Consider the following 17,657-nt stretch of genomic DNA (forward strand, 5'->3'; position numbering starts at 1 on the left):
ATTCTAGTTTGTTTTTCTGTTCTTGTAATTGTAAATTCCTTTTTTTTTTTTTACTTCCTAGTAGGAACTCTCATGATGAGGCAAACTCCTCCAGTGCTGTCAATCACTCAGAGGATGAGTCGGGGAATGAGAACAGACAGAAGAGTGTGGTAGGTATTGTGTTATTCATCATTTAGCATGCATGGTCCAAGGCCTAGTAGTAGTAGAAAAGCAAAGTATGATGACATAAAGAAAGTACAAAATATTTGAAGCATACATGCACAACCATATGATGCCTTCTTGGTAATTTGAAGGCACAATAATGTCAATAGTAAAATGAATGATGACTTCCATTTAGGCTGCTTCAGTTTCAGGGTCTTGATATTGTGCATGCTGGCTCCCTCAAAACAGGGCTAGCTGTCACACGGTCATGACCTACTGGGACACTTGGATAGAACAGATCCATCGTTAATGTTATTAGTAACACCTGTGCTTTTCTTACTTTCATAAGTCACTCTGCCTTAAAAAAAAGGCCTATTGTATATTTTAAAAGCTGAATTGACAACTATTTGGAATAATTTTTCTTTCAAGCAAAAACGCAAAATTTGAGGATTTGTTGCTGTTCTTTGTCATGCATGATAGTCTTTGGGTATTGGACTGTTGATCATTTAAAGATGTCATGTTGGGTTCTGGGAAGTTATAATGACATTTTTTTCACGTTATTTATGACATTTTAAAGTAATTAAATATATAATTACTAGATTAATAATCATGAAAATAATTGTTTTTTTTGTCGCCCTTGATATTTTCATATTTATCAAAACTGTTATTTTCTTAATCGTAAAACTAACACTTTCCTTTAATCATTAATAATAGATAAAAAAAAAATAGAGAAGCCATGTGTTGAAAGTTATTCATTAGTAGTGTTACTGGGGCTTGTTAGTGCCCAGCTGGAGGAGTAAAGCGTCTGACTGACTCATCAAGGACTTGAATCATCAAGGTACTTTAATGGTAACACAGAGGAGTTTGTCTGCTTATATAATGGAACACTGGTTATATAAACTCATATATTTTCTCTCTTATCTGTCATTTTTATAAAACCCGCAGAGACGAAAAAAAAGGCCGCACGAGGGCTCAGAGAATGTCAAACGCAAAAGTGCCAAAGCCAGTCGCAGCAGTGTTAGCAGAGCAGGAGGCAGCCGCGGTAAACGGAGGCATGTGGAGGCCGTCACCCTGTTCCAAGTGGTCACCATGGGCAGGAGTGCCATGCAGGTTAGATTAACTAAACCTCACCTGTCATGTATTTTTGTCACCTTTTATTCTGTAATTTGAAAGTCAAAACTTTCTTGTTTTTCTCAGAAGTTGTGCAAGAGACGTGCACAAATTAGTTCACCTTTAAGTTTATGACTAAAGAATGATCCTTCTTGTGGTAGGTTTACATCAAGATTAATATTCCAGATATATGCAGCCAACGAGCAGTTGCATTTAGGCCAATCACCCCTTAGCTGAAAGAGAGACAGAGCAGGAACCCCCCCCCCCCCCCCCCAATATCGTGTAGGGTGGCCCTTTAGTGGTGCATACAACACTAACCCAGTAAAATAACTATTGGCATATGTTTATACATCATGTTTAATGTTCAACTTCATCCATGTAGAACAGTTTTTTTTTTTTGGAAGATAATTCTTTGGGGTTTTTCCGCCTTTACTGGATAGGGCAGCTAGGTGAGAAAGGGGGAAGACATGCAGGAAATTGTCACAGCTTGGACTGGAACCCTAGACCTTTGCACCGAGGGGTAAGCCTCAAAGTATATATGCGCCTGCTCTACCAACTGAGCCAACCCGGCCACCCTTCAGCTTAACTGTATCTGTGGATGGCTACCTTATCTCACAGGCTGATAAGCCAGTCCTCAATGTTGTGTACCTGAAAAACAAATCACAAATAGGCCAATATAGCTTTGCTAATAATACGTTGGAGTCATGTTTATGTATATTCTTAGACATACTAACTTTCAAAAAGTGATTAAACAGTAACTTTGGCCCCCCTGAAGTAACTCTGAGGACCCCCTGTTGAATCTCTACTCTAATTGACTCATGTGTGATGCCTGAGCAGGTGGTGATTGATGACTGGATTGAGGCTTATGTGACGGACAGAGACTCTTCTCTCCTCGATCTCATCAGCTTCTTCATCCAATGCTCGGGGTGTAAAGGCAAGCAAACACGCATGCACTCGCGCACACACACACGCGGTCAATACACACAATCAGTACACACAATCAGGTCCCTCCTGTCTCTTCCAGGTGTGGTCACAGCAGAGATGTGTCAGAGTAAAGAGGACAGTGAAATCATGAGTAAGATGGTGGAGGAGCTGGATGAGGTTAGACGTCTTTAATCTGTGTTTCTTTTTCTTTCATTACTGGTTTTTAACACTTACAACTGAAACTCTTTGGCTGTGTGTTTTCCAGGTCTCTGGTCTACAGTATAAGAAGTTCCTGGCCTTCCCGTGGATCCTCACAGTCACGTGGCCCATGGATACTGTCAGTAGTACCGCCCTCCTTCATTGATTTGTTCTGCCATTTACATCTTCCACCTTCCTGTATTAGAGGGTCTCTATTAAATCACCTTCTTGCCCCACCCTATTTTCAATCAGATTTATAAGAGTGATCAACATGTCCGTTAAGTGCATTATTATATTAAACAAAAATTGTTATTATATAATGATTATATTTGCACCACAATTACCCATCTAAAATGACTCAAAATCATTACCTCGAAAAAATATTTACTATTCCTGTTCCATTAAAAACTCAATAGAGAGCCTGATAGTGAGTAGTAATTTGAGATATTAGACACCTTTTATTAATGATTATTTTAAGTGGCTGTAGTGCGTAGTGTCTCATTACTGTAATTCACACACCTCTAGAGCAAAAAGATAGTATTTCAAGGTGGGAGCAAAAAGTTGTGTCCATGCTTGGGATGCTAGATGTCTCTTCTGTAAATTTTGTTTGGAGTGCCATAAAGTGAATGTTAACATAAACATGTTAAGCTTTGAAACCAAACCCTATGTGACAGTAAAATAACGTAAAGTAAACATAGGCAACAACTTGGGACGTGTCTTTTGAACCTTTTATTTGTCCGGCGGGACTCCTGTTTTTCTGGAACACCCTGTTAGATGTTTTACAATTACTCTCATCCACACCTGAAAGCTGTACATAGTCTGAATTATTAATCAGAGTAGTGGGGGGGTATGCTACCGTCATGGAATAAAGTCCCCTGACAATCTTAGCAGGAGTTTACAGTGTTAATACTAGATAATACTGCTGTATATTACTGTTCTTTGTACGTGTTTTTTTTCTTACCTGTTTGTTTCTTCATTGAATATGCCAGTTTCTCTCCCCTGTTTAGCAGTTGACCTCACTTTAGTGACCTTTGACGAGGACCAACGTCTTTCTTTTTTTCCTTCTAACTGAACTGATATCCAATTGGTTTAAGCTGCAGAGTGATCCCTCACCCATCCCAACATACTCCTTCACATCAGGAAAGTGAAGATGCCAAATATTTGAGCCTGTAAGTGACTCTCTTCTCTAACCTTCAAGTAATTGCTGCCCCTCAAAGTGTGTTCTTTTCCTTTCTTCTCCTCCCTCTCCTTCACTGTAGGATAATGTAGAGTATCCTCTGATACAATCTGGACCGTACGGACGCTGGTTCCACTCTGAGTTCTGCGAGTTTGTGTCCGTGCTGGTGGCTCAGTGTCAACACAGTGTCATATTTGACAGTTATATGATGAACACTCTCATCTCACTGCTCACCGAGCTGTCGGACTCTTACGTACGGGCTTTCAGACACACCTGCACTCTAGCAGGTAAGAAATAGACAACACACACCAACACACACACGCAGATACAGACACATAAATAAATAAACTAATAAACTAACCTGTACTGTTGATCTGGACGTTTCTGTTAAGCGGTGAAGCTGCTGAGCTCTCTGGTGAACGTGGCTCTGAGCCTGAGCGTCGGCATTGAAAACAGTCAGAAACTGCACGAGGTGCAGAAGACAAAGACGAGACAGAAAAGCACACTGCAACAGGAGAGAATACAGAAGAAGATCACGGAGGTAAGACCAGTGTCACTTGGTATCTGGCTGAGGATTTTATCTTCGCTGAGTAATGTCTCACTCACTGTCTGGCTACTGTATGCCTTTCCTCGTGCTCTTCAAGCTGCAAGAGAAGAGGGCGGAGATAGAGAGCATGATGGACATCATCTTCAAAGGAATATTTCTAAAAAGATATCGGTAAGTGTTTCTCTGGCACTGTTGTGCATTAGACATTATCTCGTTGAGTGTGGAGCTGATTTTGTGTGTGTGCCTTTGCAGCGATGTGCTTCCAGAAATCCGCTCTATCTGTATGGAGGAGTTGGGTTTGTGGATGAAGCTCTACAGCTCTGCATTTCTCACTGATAGCTACCTCAAATACATGGGCTGGATGATGCACGACAAGGTAGACAACAGAAAACATGTCATGTAAGATAATGTGATGTAACGCAAAGAAAATACATAAAATTGTTTCGATATTTTTGTTTGTAATACATCTTTTGGGATGAGGACAGACTGCCATCTATTGCTATGAAGCTGACACGCATGCCATGTTTCAGATGCCAGATGTGCGTCTGAAGTGTGTGTTAGGTCTACAGGGTTTGTATGGGGATCCTCCACTCCTCCCTAAACTGGACCTGTTCACCAACCGCTTCAAGGTAAACTATTCTGCTTAATGGATGATAACCACTGTGGGTCAGAAAATATTTATAACAAGCTGACAAATCCTTAAATGTCAACGGTTTATAAAGTTGTATGGTGAATGTTAGCAAAAATGTGTATTTATTTACACATTCAGCAGACACAGTTGCTCATTTGAAGTTGTTTTTCTGGCAAATGGAAGTCCATGATTTACCCTCCAATAATTCTGGCTATAATCAATATATTTAAAACAACAATATTATATCAAATGTTAATGTAAAAATACTGTTTCGGTTCCCTCTCACCACATAGAATATTTTTCTACCTGCTCAGCACCAAACCACAGTCAGACACAGCTATCGCCTACCTGGATGAACATAGTGGAACTTAGCAATAAAAGAGATATTAGAAGAACCTTTAGAAGTGGGTCGAGACCTAAAGCATACACTCTAAAAAAGAGCATAATGTAGTTAATATTGGAGTTAACATTCATATCCACATGTTTGTATAAGCATGTGCGCTAATGCATGATGTCTACTGTTTGTGTTCCAGGACCGGATGATCTCCATGACTCTGGATAAAGACAATGAAGTGGCAGTGCAGACCATGAAACTGCTGCTTCTTATCTCCAAGTGAGTTTGATGTTGTCATCATTTTCCTCATTGTTTTTCTACTTTTTTTTTTCATTGTATCAAACTACTTCTGACTCCTCAGAACGTGTGATGTGCTTAGTCCAAAGGACTACAAGCAGCTGCTCCAGTTTGTTTACTCTTCTCAGCGCCCTTTAGCGGCCATTGCAGGGGAGCTGCTCTTTTCACGGTACGTTCACCTCCATCACCGGAACAAAAACAAAGAGACAATAAAACAAAAACAAAAAAATGTTCATTAACGTTTGTCTGGACGTTGTTGGTCTCTGTTAGGCTTCTCAACACTGTAGCCCCTGCATCTGATACTCAGGATGAAATAAATGAGGAGGAGGCACATAAACAACAAACATCTGCCAGACTGAAGGCTCTGCTGCAGTTCTACCAGGAGTCTGAGGTGAGAACACACAGGCTGTTTCAAATCAAGGCTCTTGTTTTAACTTAGGAAAATGACCAGGGATGGACTAACATGTCTGTCGGCGGATGCTTTCAGCTGCACAAGCATGTGGTGTACCTAGTGGACAGCCTATGGGACTGTGGTGGAGCCCTGCTGAAGGACTGGCACACACTCACATCTATACTGCTGCAGGACTCTTCCTCACACTCTCCAGGTAACTGTGATGTGTGTGTGTGTTTGTGTATTTGCAGGCAGGAGTGTAGTCTAGTTGAAACTCTTAAACCACCAGAGCATTAGTTTGACTAATAACTTTGTTGATGGGGTTCAAAATAATTTAGTTTTGCATTACTAATAAATATGGTCATTAAATCCAGTGCTTATTGATGATGAACGCATATTTGTGAATATAATTGTGCTTCTCCAGATGTGTTTTACACCGTAACAAGCCACCATTTTATGAAAAATATTTTCAGCAACCAACACCCTATATTCTGATAATAATACTAATGTTGTATTTTCATCTATTGAACGCTTAAACACATCAGTGTTTCAGTGAATTTGCAAATGACTGAAGTAATAGATACTCATTTCAGAAGAATACATTTTGAGCTTGCTTTGTCTCCATGTCATTTTAAGAGCATTCATAAGCCAAAGCAGTAGTAGCATAGTTGTGTGTTTTATTTTAATGTAATTGTAATCTTTTAAAGAGATGCAAACATCTTTTTTTATTATATTTTTTTGTTTGTTAAAGGATTTTTCGTAATACAGTATCTGCTTATTGTTAAGTTGGTCTGTCTAAGCCTTTTACAGCCAAATATGCTTTGTTTGCAGTAATGTGTGTGTGTGTGTGTGTGTGTGTGTGTGTGTCTGCCTCTGCATGCATGTAGGTCTTACTCAGGCAGAACAAGCAGTGCTTGTAGAGCTTCTGGTAGCATCGGTGCGCCAGGCTGCAGAGGGCCCAGTGCTGGCAGGAAGGAGCGGAGCCAAGAAGGTCAGTGCCAGATTAATCCCCATTCATGAGCAGAGATGTATTAAGATATTTCACTTAAATCAAAGTATCAATACAAGAATGTGAAAATTGTAAAAGCATGTTTCAACCAGTGGTGTCTGTCTACTTCACAAATTTGTATTCTTCTTTTAGAATTTTTTCAAATCTTTGTTTTTTGTAAAACATTGGATGACATACAAACTATAAAGTTTAGAAAACACTGGTTTAACTTCAATTTTATTGAATTTTCTAATCTTATATGGTTTTTAATGTAAAATCTTAATCTGACAAGTATTAACTAGTAACCAAAGTGGATCAAAATGTACTAAAGTACTAAATTTGCTTTTATATGTAGTGGAGTTGAAGCCTAAAGTAGCGTAAAATGAAAAAATTGAACCCAAAATTTAACTTAAAGGAGAATTCCGGTCAATTCTAACCCGTACCTCTGTTGTCTTTAGATTTGGAGTGCTGTCATTAGAGAGATAAACTAACCAATCGGTTCTGCCCACACCGTGTTGTCCTCCTGCTGAATTATCACAACTTTCATGCATTTCTTTCACATCTACAGCAGTCGGATTCTCAGTGTTCACTCAGAAGGAATCTCTTTACATGTGTAGACATGACATTTTGAACATGTTTAGAGGCTAAAAACATGTTTAAAACTTGTCCTTGCCCTGTTAAAGCCTCTTGGGGGCTTACTCTAGCAGAAGGATAACACAGTGTTGGCAGCATCGATTGGTTTAGTTTTTCTCTCTACTGACTGCACTCTAAATTTACAGACAACAGAGTAACGGGTTGGAATGCTCCTTTAAGTACAGTTCTTGAGTGAATGTACTTAGTTTTGTTCCACTGGTGTTTGTAAGACAGATCTGGTGGCACTGATAACTATAGCAATATACTATTTATTAACTATATAAATCTCATAGAAGTACAGAAACTTGTTTATTTATATTTTAATTAACAGGTATGTTTGTTTTAATGTGTCAGGTAATGAATGCCAGAGAAAAGAAAATTCAGATTGATGACTGTACTAAGCTCACTGGTCATCTCCTCGTGGTGCTTCCTAAGTTACTGTCCAAGGTATTTATTCCACATGTAACCGTCGATACATTTAGTCAACATTCAGATCTCCATGCTGCAGATTACGGGCTTTATATTATGATTAGGTGTTGATGATGTTGTTGTTGCGTGCAGTTTTCAGGTAGTTGTGACATTGTTGCGTCCCTGATGAAGATTCCTCAGCACTTCCTCTCTGAGTGTCTTGAGGCTGACAACACACAGGTCTGCATCCCAGCCTTTCAACCAACACAAACAATGTCCTGAATAATGAAAATGCTATTAACACAGTTGTGTTAACCAAAGTATTGACATTTTTTTGTCCTCTTCCTCAGGCTGTATCCGGCCTGACGGAAGAGATAGGGGCTGTGTTGGACCGCCACTCGGGCCCCCCTGTTCTGGAGGCTGCAGCACGTACGTTCCTTAGTCTGTGTGGGGCGGAGACGGCCTGCTGCTCCGTGGCCCGGGCCGCCAGAGACTCTCTGGTCCAGCGCTGGGTGGATCAACTGACAGCACTGCTGGGGGACACCCTGTCACTTAAGGTGATAAAAGCTTTAGTGCCTAACTATTTTCTATTAGTGAACTGGCTTATTGATAATCAGATATGTGCACATTAGATTGCTGACTGCCGATTAGGCTTGTTTTGTTGCTTGCTGTCTGACGTGTTGTGTTTGTTACTTGTTGTTTTGTTACTTTTGTTGCATTGTGCCTGCTTGAATATTGGTCTGTGTATGTTTCTTTTACGTGCTGACTGTATAAAATCATTTTATGGTATTTTATTTTTTTAAGGATGCTATTTTAAAACTAGCCAGGGACAACATGAACATTAGCCTGTTGAGCGAACTCTGGCTCATATACAGTTAGTTTGCTGTTTATTAATGAGCATTATCCCTGTCAAATAAACAAATAAATTAAATTAAATGTAATTTTTCTGTATGAAGTATTTCATTCTTTTGCCTCTTCAGGCCTCTAAAAACCCTAAATCAAACAGAATCACTCATTGTATGAACTGATGTCTACACAAAGGCCTTAACTTGTATTAAGAGGTCACAAGTAGTTCATTTAAAAAAATCTTTTTTTGAAAGATTATTTTTTTGGGTCGTTTTTAGGCCTGTATTGATTGGACAGAAGAATAAATTAAAGAGGAGAGAGAGAGGGGGAATGACCTGCAGCAAAGGGCCGCAGGTTGGAGTCAAACCCGGGGCCGCTGCATCGAGGAGTAGACCTCTATAAAGGAGCGCTCTACTTACTGAGCAATCTAGGCACCCGACAAGTAGTTCATTCTATTGGGGGCCAAACAGGCATATTTTCAAAAAATAAAGAGCCTTCACAAGATGTCTCATTGTTATTATGTCTGTGGTGGCAGTAGCTCAGTCCGTAGGCAGTTGGGTTGGGAACTGGAGGGTTGCTGGTTCAAGTCCCCTGTTCAATCCAGTGTATGGAGTGTGGACTGGTAACTCAGCAGCTGAGGTCCAGCCATGGCAGCCCACTCACTCTGACATCTCTCCATTAGTGCTTGTATAGGAGCTGAGCATGTGTGTAGTGTGAAATAACAACAGAGTGTAAATTTCCCACTAGGAGATCAAAAAAAAATTGTATAAATCCAATGATTTCCTATTCCTTTGTTGCAGGGTGAGAGTCAAAGTTTCTCTGCTGACGAGGAGAAAACTGGAGAGATTTTAGCCACGCTGAAGAAACTCAGAGCTTTCCACAAGTAAGATTTGAGAGCCGTTTGTGCCCACAATATTCTGCTAGCGATGTGCATTTACTGGCTGTGCATATGTTTTCTTCATGTTTTGTTAGCTGTCATGACCTCCTCAAGTGGAACGTGTTTGAGCTTTTGTCTCCTCTCCTGTCAGTGGAGAGCAGCGAGGGAGAAGCACCGCCTGAGGTACCTACTCTGAGTCTTTCAAATCAAGTTTGTGCAAGGGTTTTGGACTTCATTATTCAGCGTCCTTTCTACGTTTCCTCACATTTCCTCCCTCTTCATTTTTGTCTCAAGGTGCTGCTGGAGGTGCTGCAGTGTCTGTGTTACTGCATGCTCTGGTCTCTCAACACCAGTACTGAAACGTTAACCTCCAGAGTGAGTTACATCTGCTTTACTTTTCGGGCGTTAAGTTGGTGCTTTTAACTAGAATGAATATAAAGATTTAAAACTAAGACAAAAAGAAATCTGGATGAACAGCAGAAGTAGTGGAATGACTAATCAGCAACTAATGTATTTCAATAATAGATATATTCTTTAGGTGCTCTTTTAAAGCAAAGTTTCACTGGTTTTAGCTATTCAAATTATTATTGCTTATCAGTGTGCCTTTTTATGAAACCCTGTGTGTGTGTGTGTGTGTGTGTGTGTGTGTGTGTGTTTTCCAGGAGAAAGCTGTGACCCAGAGACTCCAGCTGCGTCTCTTCTGTGAGAGGGGTAATCGATGTCTCTCCCACTCCGACCACAGTGTGCGGCAACAGGTAAACTGATGTTTTATCAATAACGGCACCAACTATTTTTTTCTTTTCACCTTTCTAACGTCATCTCTATCTTTCCCATATTAGGCTTTTCTGGGGGTCTGTGACGTTCTGACAGCTCATTCCTACCAGCTACAGGTGTGGGATCCCTCCTCCTATGGTCCGCTGCTCTACACTCCCAGTCCCAAACTGCAGAGGGCGCTGTTGACCTTTTTGTGCATGCACATCTTTGTTGGACCGGACTGTGAAAACCAGAGCAGCGGTGAGACATCCGCCTGTTTACATGAAAATATGTTTTGCTTTTTGGTACTCTACTTGGATGTTTGAGCTTATCTGTGCACAATGATTTAATGTGCAGAGTTTGACATCCAAATATTTTTTTTGTCACATTCATCTGCTAAAGTTGAGTTTTTCTCTGCTCACCTTAAATCTGAGTTTTTATAAACGGGCATAGATATTTGCATATTTGCATATCTATACATTCTGTACATTTAGCGATGAGGTAAAAAGGGTAGATGTAATTTGATAAAATTTAACAAGCTAATTTAACTTTTTTTGTGGAAAGAAACAATGGATAAGTGACCTCATTTGGGTTCTTTAAATGAAACCATGTGAGTAGTTTAGAGGGAAAAGTCTCTTTAGCGTAGTGTTAACAGCTCATAGACATCTAAAATGTGACAAGGTTCCCCAACTACACACCACTTTATTTATCGGCCACAAAGATCAAAATGTTTGGAAACCACTGGTTTATTTCTGAATACATTGCATTTACATCATATTTGGTACGAGGGTATACCGGAGATCATATCGGAGATCATTATAAATTCTTTTCATGCTAAATCTCAATCTGACAAGCAATCATAACTGCATTTTCAACAAATATAGCAGTAAAAAATACAATATTTCCCTTTGAAATGTAGAAGGGTGAAAGCTTAGCTCTGCTATGCAAGTAAGACACACAGCTGCTTCGCAACTGTGTGTTTGACAAACATGTACCCAGGCAATGTGCGGGACACCCAGGAGTGAACACAGTGCAGTATTTACACAGTAGATGGCACTCTCACCCCGTCACAGCTCAGCAACTTTTCTCGGGCCCGCGCTGCTCAAAGCATTGATTCAGTGAGCGGCTCAATGTGGTTAAAACATGCAGATATTAAAAGCATCGCCACACATTTGGCGTAATAACTCACTAATACGGAGCTGACTGTAAATGGGGTTTGATTAACCTGAACTGACAATTGACCCTCAATTACAAAGCCAGCCCTGTTAATATCCTCCAACTGAAACTGGCTGGGCTAATTTGTGTGAAAGGATGTCGGGCGTTGTAATGCAAAGCAATTCAGCCTGTAAACTGATGACGCCCTTATGTTCCCGTCTGTTCTAAATTGAGAAAAACAAGATTGACATGTTGGAAATACATAGTGTTTTCTTTGTAAAGTCTTGCGGGTAAACTGATGAATCCATTCATGGCAGACTGTAACTAAAACACTTTATTATATTTACAATAGCTTCTATTTTCAGAAACATATTGCATCCAAATATGGGATAGTCCAGAGAAGTCAATAGCGGGCCTGGTGGGAATCTCTTAAATGTTCAACCAAATACAATACAGGATTATTGGTTTTTGAACATGTAATAAAAAGCTATTGTTTTATTGGATTTGCCTGGTAACAGTTTTTTTTTTTTATATAGACAGTGTTTTCTATTAGCTGCTGGATCACGGATCACTCGGAGGGCAAGGGCACTGAGTTAAATCATAAAATCAGGGCAATCTCTTTCCGTGAGAAAATTCCATTAACTCTGGCTCACCTCTGAGCCTATTTTATTAGCCTTGTGAAAGATTGAAGCCATATGGTGTCACAACCATAACTCTAGTCTTATGTTATCTTTGATTTCCACCTGCTAAAGCCATTGTCCTCAAACTAACCAAAACTCTCTGCTTTGTTCTTTTCTTTTCTGTTATATGATTTCTCATGATTAATCACTCTCTTCCACTTCTCTCGCTCTCGACTCCACATCCAACCACATGCTTCAACTCCACCCGGCTCCCTCAGTGAGTGAAAACTCTGAAATGGAGAGGCTAGAGGACCTTCACAAACGAAGAAATCTGCTGGCGGCCTTCTGCAAACTGATAGTTCATGGAGTGCTGGAGACGAGCATGGCAGCTGAGGTCTTCATGTACTATGTGAAGGTAAAGGTTAACTCCTCAAAGACACAGTTTAATGTTGTGTTTATCAGCTTTCCTGCCAAAAGTGAGATGAAAAGATAGATACTACTCTTCTGTACAGTAGATATAAAGCTCTAGCCAGAAGACCAGAATAAAGACTGGAAGCAGGAAGAAACAGCTAGCCTGGCCCCGTCCAAAAGTAACAAATCTCCCTGGGCCCTCCCGGATAGCTCAGTAGGTAGAGCGGGCACCCATATATAGAGATGTACTCCTCGACGCAGCGGGTCCGGGTTTGACTCCGACCTGCGGCCCTTTGCTGCATGTCACCCCCCCCCCCTTCATGGCTTTTGCTGTCCTGTCAAAATAAAGTCTGAAAATGCCCCCCAGAAAACTCTAACTGCCAGCAAAGAAACATGTCGTCATGACACCCCAACTTGTCCTTTTTACACTTTAGTTTTAAAGGGATCAAACCAACAACCTGTTAATTTGAGAGCTTTAGAGGGGCTGGTAGGCAGACTTTGTTGCAGTGCTGGACTAGCTGTTTCTCCGTTTCTAGTCCTCATGCTAAGCTAAGGTAACCAGCTGCTGGCTGAAGATTGTTATTATTATTAGGGCATTTTTAGGCCTATATTTCCAAAGGACAGATGAAGACATGAAAGGAGAGGCAGAGGGGGAGACAGAGGGCCGCATGTCACATCGAGGAGTAAATCTCTATAAATGTGCGCCTGCTCTACCAACAGAGCTAACCTGCCCACTGTAGATTCATATTAAACGGACAGACAGACGCTTGCGTATTTTTACAAAATTTCAAGCTGTCTTTAGATATCAACAGATATCTCACTGGATCGTCCCATTTTAATTTTCCTGTTTGTCCCCAGTACTATAACGACTTCGGAGACATCATCAAGGAGATGATGTACAGGACCAGGCAGATGGATAGAATAGAGAGTGCTCGGACACTGGTGCTCTGTTTGCAGCAGGTATAGTCGCTTCATCCACATCCTGATAAGAGTTAGCCTCGGCTACACACTGCAAGCTGCTGATGTGTTTTTCTTCTCTTTCCTCAGCTGATTGTCCGTCTGAAGCGAGAGCAGGAGAGCGGCGCTGGGGCTCACCCAGGGGTCCAGACCTTCACCTGCATCAAAGAGCTCGCCAGGCGGTTTGCCCTCACCTTCGGGGACCTCGTCAAGTTTCGTGATTGTGTCGTCATGATCCACAGGTCAGCACGGGCTCTCGTTTCACTCTTGATTTAATGGGAAGCAATTGTAAAAACTTTAAAAACAACAATCTTTAAAACACAACACATTAATGATAGTGATTACAAAACTGGAAAATACGAGATACCATGAACAGTAATTAGTCCAAAGGTATCATTAAAAAAATATACGATTAACAGTAACAAAAGTAGCGGTCACAGAAGGCTTGTATCATGTGGACGCGCAGACAGTCGTATTGTTGTCTTGTACAACAGAAACTATGCACTATAGCTGTAAGTCTCAATAGTAAGTACAACACAATTTTTTTTTTTAGAATCAGATTTTTGTGCGTGTCTAGACTCTAGACTAAGTGTGTATGTTAACACCTGCAGGAACGGCATAGAGTTTGTGTTCCAGGAGTTTATTCAGACCCCAGAAACACCTACGCCACCGTACCTCTCCTACCTGACCATCCTCAGTGAGTTCTCCAGCAAACTCCTCAAACCGGACAAGAAGGCCGTGTAAGTGCTGCAAGAAACATGCAGGTTTCTTTGCAATGCCGTCAGCTTAGCTTTCTGAAAGTCTTCTCGTCTCTCGTTCTCGTCTGTGCAGGTTCTCCTACCTGCAGAAGCACACTGCAGAGCATATTATTGACCTCAGGGAGGAGTGCTGGCAGCCTCTCATCTACTACCGTGTTTCCCTGTTGGCTGTGGTTGAAGGAGAAGATGCGATGTCCTACGTTAGCTCCGACAGAAAGCTGTACCTGCCAAATCGCTCTCCCTTGTCCAGACAAAAACTAGAAGGTACTACACCTGAACCTTGAAATCAAGCGCAGAAGTTGTACTGCATTGTCCGCATCATGTATTTCTCTTTTATTTTATTTTTTTTAGGAAGCAAGTACCCCTGCGCATTCAGCCCTGTCGACTCCAAAGTTAGTAAAGTTCCCAAGTCCAGCTTCAGTCTCAGGTGAACGATTCTCATTCATTTCATAAACCAGTTACAGAGCAAATCTTCTCCACCTCAATCATACTAATAACCAGGGCTTTAATGTAACTGTTTAGATCAGCAGCCGACATTGCTAGTCCATTTTTAAAGTTACCAGCCAATCAGACTTTACACTAGCCAAATGTTTGTTTTTGCTTTTCTCCTAACTAACTTTACTCCTTAAAGCAACACTATGTAACTTTTAGCTGCGGCTGTAGTTCCATTGAGACAACCTGTAGGGGGACCGAAGTGGGAAAAGTGACATAGTGTTGCTTTAATTTCAGTTCCTCTGGTTTGTTGCGTAGTCGTACTCGTAATCAACACCACACACGCTAGGCAAGTAGCCAACATATCTATAACACGTCACAACACAGTGTTCATGGGAAATGTAGGATTAGTGCTACAAGCAGTGTTGCAAGATAAGGATGACGGTTCCAAACCAAACACACGCGAAACCGCCCTAATTGTTGTCGGAAAACCGATCAAATCTGGCAACACTGACTTGTTGTCTGCAGCCTTTTAATCAATGTATTTAACTTTCTTACATTTGTGTCCCTTTTTTTAACACTTTTGAAGTTTTTTCCCCGATGTTTGTCACCTTTTTGACGTTTTCAACACGATGTAACACTAACTTATTAATTTCAATTTTAAACATATACAGTTAGAAAAGCAGAATTTCTGAATTATTTAGACTTAAATTAAAGGAATGGATGTTGATGGATAATCACAGACTGGAATATGTAAACTTTTACTCAATGCTATTTCAAAACCACTTCAGTTTGTTTTTCAAATGCTATAAAATTTAAAAAGACACCCCAAAATGAATGTAAGTAGAGATTTGAACTTGCCAAAGAGCGTTGTGTGGAATCAATCATGTTATTTTGGGTAATTAAAAAAGAACATTAATATAGGAAAACGGGTCAATTTGACCTGAGGACAATGAGGGTTTAAGAGATGTAGGGTTGTTTTGCTTGATTCAATCACCGGCCAAATTGGCTATTAACTTTACTATGTTACCCGTCAAAATACATTTTTACCTGCATTTGGCGGTTGTCAATATGAAGCTCTGCTAATTACTGTAACCTCATCTAACTCCTCAGCAATCAGGAAAGGACGACTGACATGGATCCCTTTTCTGTCCCGATGGAACCTCCTGCAAAAAGACTGAACATTGAGGGATCTGTCCTCAGCACCGGACACGAGGCGGATGATGACACTGTGGAAGTCGAACTGTAACAATTAGGAAGTTGTAGGAGAATCGGTGCGTCTGTCTAGGTGACAAAAACCTCACACTGGACATCACAAAATTTGGAGCAAGACGTTTTCCTTTTTTTTGTCTTTTCTGTGCTGATGTGCAGACTTCCCAGCATCCATTTTTGCTGTACATTATGTGTTATATGAGGACATAGTTTTAAAAGTGCCCCGCCACACGCATTCCATTAATTTGTGGTAATGTCTGAAGTTCTACCATGAACTCTTTAACATTTTTTTGGCCTTGGTTACCTTGTTTAAAGCTATTCTAGTGTGGTAAGCCTGCAGGAAGACTCAGCTTGATTTGTGCCAGTTCTCATTAATATTCAGCGAGCTAAGCTGATTGGCTAACAGCTAGCCAATGAGAACCTTGCTAGCAGCATCCTTTTCCCAGTGCAACTGGGAGAGCTCATGAATAGTAATGAGCTAAGGCAACATGACATCATACTGACCAGCATTTGTAATTGGCTCAATCTCCCCACTTATTTCTTTTCAGTGGCTAGAGCTGACAGAGGAGGTAGCAGTTCATTTTCACATTCACCACATAACACAAACCCATATGGACCTCACATGTTTCAAAAAATGCAAAACGGTGTTGTGTGGCAGGGCACCTTTTAAAGGATAACTCAGCAATATTACATGATAAATTTTTTTTATTGTCAACAAATCCCATGAAAAACAAAAAACAAAAACGAATTTATTGTACTATTACTTTTGCAGCTAAAGCCTGACACATCTTAATCTTCAGTGCCATAAACCTCAATTGTTGCCCATAAATCATCAATGATCAACACTGTTGCATTAAATCAGCGGTTCTCAATCTTTTGGTACCCCGTCATGTATGTCCCTTGGAATAATTTGACGGTGCTTATTTCTTTACACTTCTATAGTTATGTGAGATAAAAAGGTATTAGAAAGCCATTAGCCATGTATTATTATCATAATAACATACAGATTAAGGGTTGTATATTTGTTAGATAAGAATGTCATCTATAAACTGTTATATATTTAAAACATGATGCTTTTAGTGAAAAAATAATATAAATTTACATATCATAATAATTTAAATGAATGTAATCCGAAAGCTTTTCATAGACCCTTGGGGCCCATAATTTACAGCAATAAATCATGTTATCCTACATGACAAAGAACATGGGAAGTGTAGTTTACTAGAGCACCAAATCATGTATTAAGCCACAGATTAAAATGGTGTTCAACCTTTCACTCCCGACTAACACGCTGAAACAACACAAAACTAAAGTTCCAAGCTGTTAAATTAAATGAGTCTATTGAAACAAAACAAACTATTTATTTGTGATCAGTTTTTAAAGATGTAACATTTTACAGTAAAAACCACTGGAGATTTGAGTCTTTTCATGGGATTTGTTTTTTTTTTAACAATGTCTAAGCTCTAGTATATTTTTTATTCACAGACCCCATTCATCTGAGGACCAAGTAAATCAGTATGTGTGAAGCTTTTTCAATAATATACTTGAATGTAACAAGTAACACTAAATGATCCATCTTTAAATTTCACATTTGGATTACACTCCGGTGCAAGATTTGTATATTTGTCTTCTAGAGTACATTCATAATTTTGCTTAATTGTCCTGCCTGCCACTTTAGTATCTCCCCTTAAAGGAAATGGTTGCTGTACATTACATTACATGTCATTTAGCTGATGTGTTTTATCCAAAACAACTTACAATTGCTATATATAAATCAGAGGTTGCACGCCTCTGGAGCAACTAGGGGGTTTTAGTGTCTTGCTCAGGGACACATCGGCTGATGTAACACAGTGGGAA

General features: G+C 40.1%; 1 protein-coding gene across 1 annotated transcript in view; it reads left to right on the top strand.

Moving 5' to 3' along the window:
- The window catches only part of si:ch211-269e2.1 (cohesin subunit SA-2), a 17,484-nt gene extending 430 nt beyond the window's left edge, over nt 1-17,054 (top strand). Inside the window, exons 2-32 of the mRNA XM_034886023.1 lie at nt 8-149; nt 1,087-1,251; nt 2,089-2,185; nt 2,276-2,352; nt 2,441-2,512; nt 3,633-3,837; nt 3,943-4,091; nt 4,195-4,268; nt 4,350-4,473; nt 4,628-4,726; nt 5,262-5,341; nt 5,424-5,528; nt 5,630-5,750; nt 5,847-5,964; nt 6,638-6,741; nt 7,726-7,818; nt 7,933-8,019; nt 8,130-8,336; nt 9,426-9,508; nt 9,598-9,685; nt 9,797-9,877; nt 10,165-10,257; nt 10,342-10,516; nt 12,309-12,445; nt 13,300-13,401; nt 13,489-13,640; nt 14,010-14,138; nt 14,230-14,420; nt 14,508-14,583; nt 15,702-16,018; nt 16,473-17,054. Of these exons, the coding sequence (XP_034741914.1) occupies nt 8-149; nt 1,087-1,251; nt 2,089-2,185; nt 2,276-2,352; nt 2,441-2,512; nt 3,633-3,837; nt 3,943-4,091; nt 4,195-4,268; nt 4,350-4,473; nt 4,628-4,726; nt 5,262-5,341; nt 5,424-5,528; nt 5,630-5,750; nt 5,847-5,964; nt 6,638-6,741; nt 7,726-7,818; nt 7,933-8,019; nt 8,130-8,336; nt 9,426-9,508; nt 9,598-9,685; nt 9,797-9,877; nt 10,165-10,257; nt 10,342-10,516; nt 12,309-12,445; nt 13,300-13,401; nt 13,489-13,640; nt 14,010-14,138; nt 14,230-14,420; nt 14,508-14,583; nt 15,702-15,837 (3,562 nt within the window). The 3' untranslated portion in view covers nt 15,838-16,018; nt 16,473-17,054. The remainder of the gene's footprint in view (nt 1-7; nt 150-1,086; nt 1,252-2,088; nt 2,186-2,275; nt 2,353-2,440; nt 2,513-3,632; nt 3,838-3,942; nt 4,092-4,194; nt 4,269-4,349; nt 4,474-4,627; nt 4,727-5,261; nt 5,342-5,423; nt 5,529-5,629; nt 5,751-5,846; nt 5,965-6,637; nt 6,742-7,725; nt 7,819-7,932; nt 8,020-8,129; nt 8,337-9,425; nt 9,509-9,597; nt 9,686-9,796; nt 9,878-10,164; nt 10,258-10,341; nt 10,517-12,308; nt 12,446-13,299; nt 13,402-13,488; nt 13,641-14,009; nt 14,139-14,229; nt 14,421-14,507; nt 14,584-15,701; nt 16,019-16,472) is intronic.
- Nucleotides 17,055-17,657: the final 603 nt, after the last annotated feature.

This window comes from Etheostoma cragini, chromosome 11 (genome assembly GCF_013103735.1).
Source record: "Etheostoma cragini isolate CJK2018 chromosome 11, CSU_Ecrag_1.0, whole genome shotgun sequence".
Classification (NCBI taxonomy): domain Eukaryota; kingdom Metazoa; phylum Chordata; class Actinopteri; order Perciformes; family Percidae; genus Etheostoma; species Etheostoma cragini.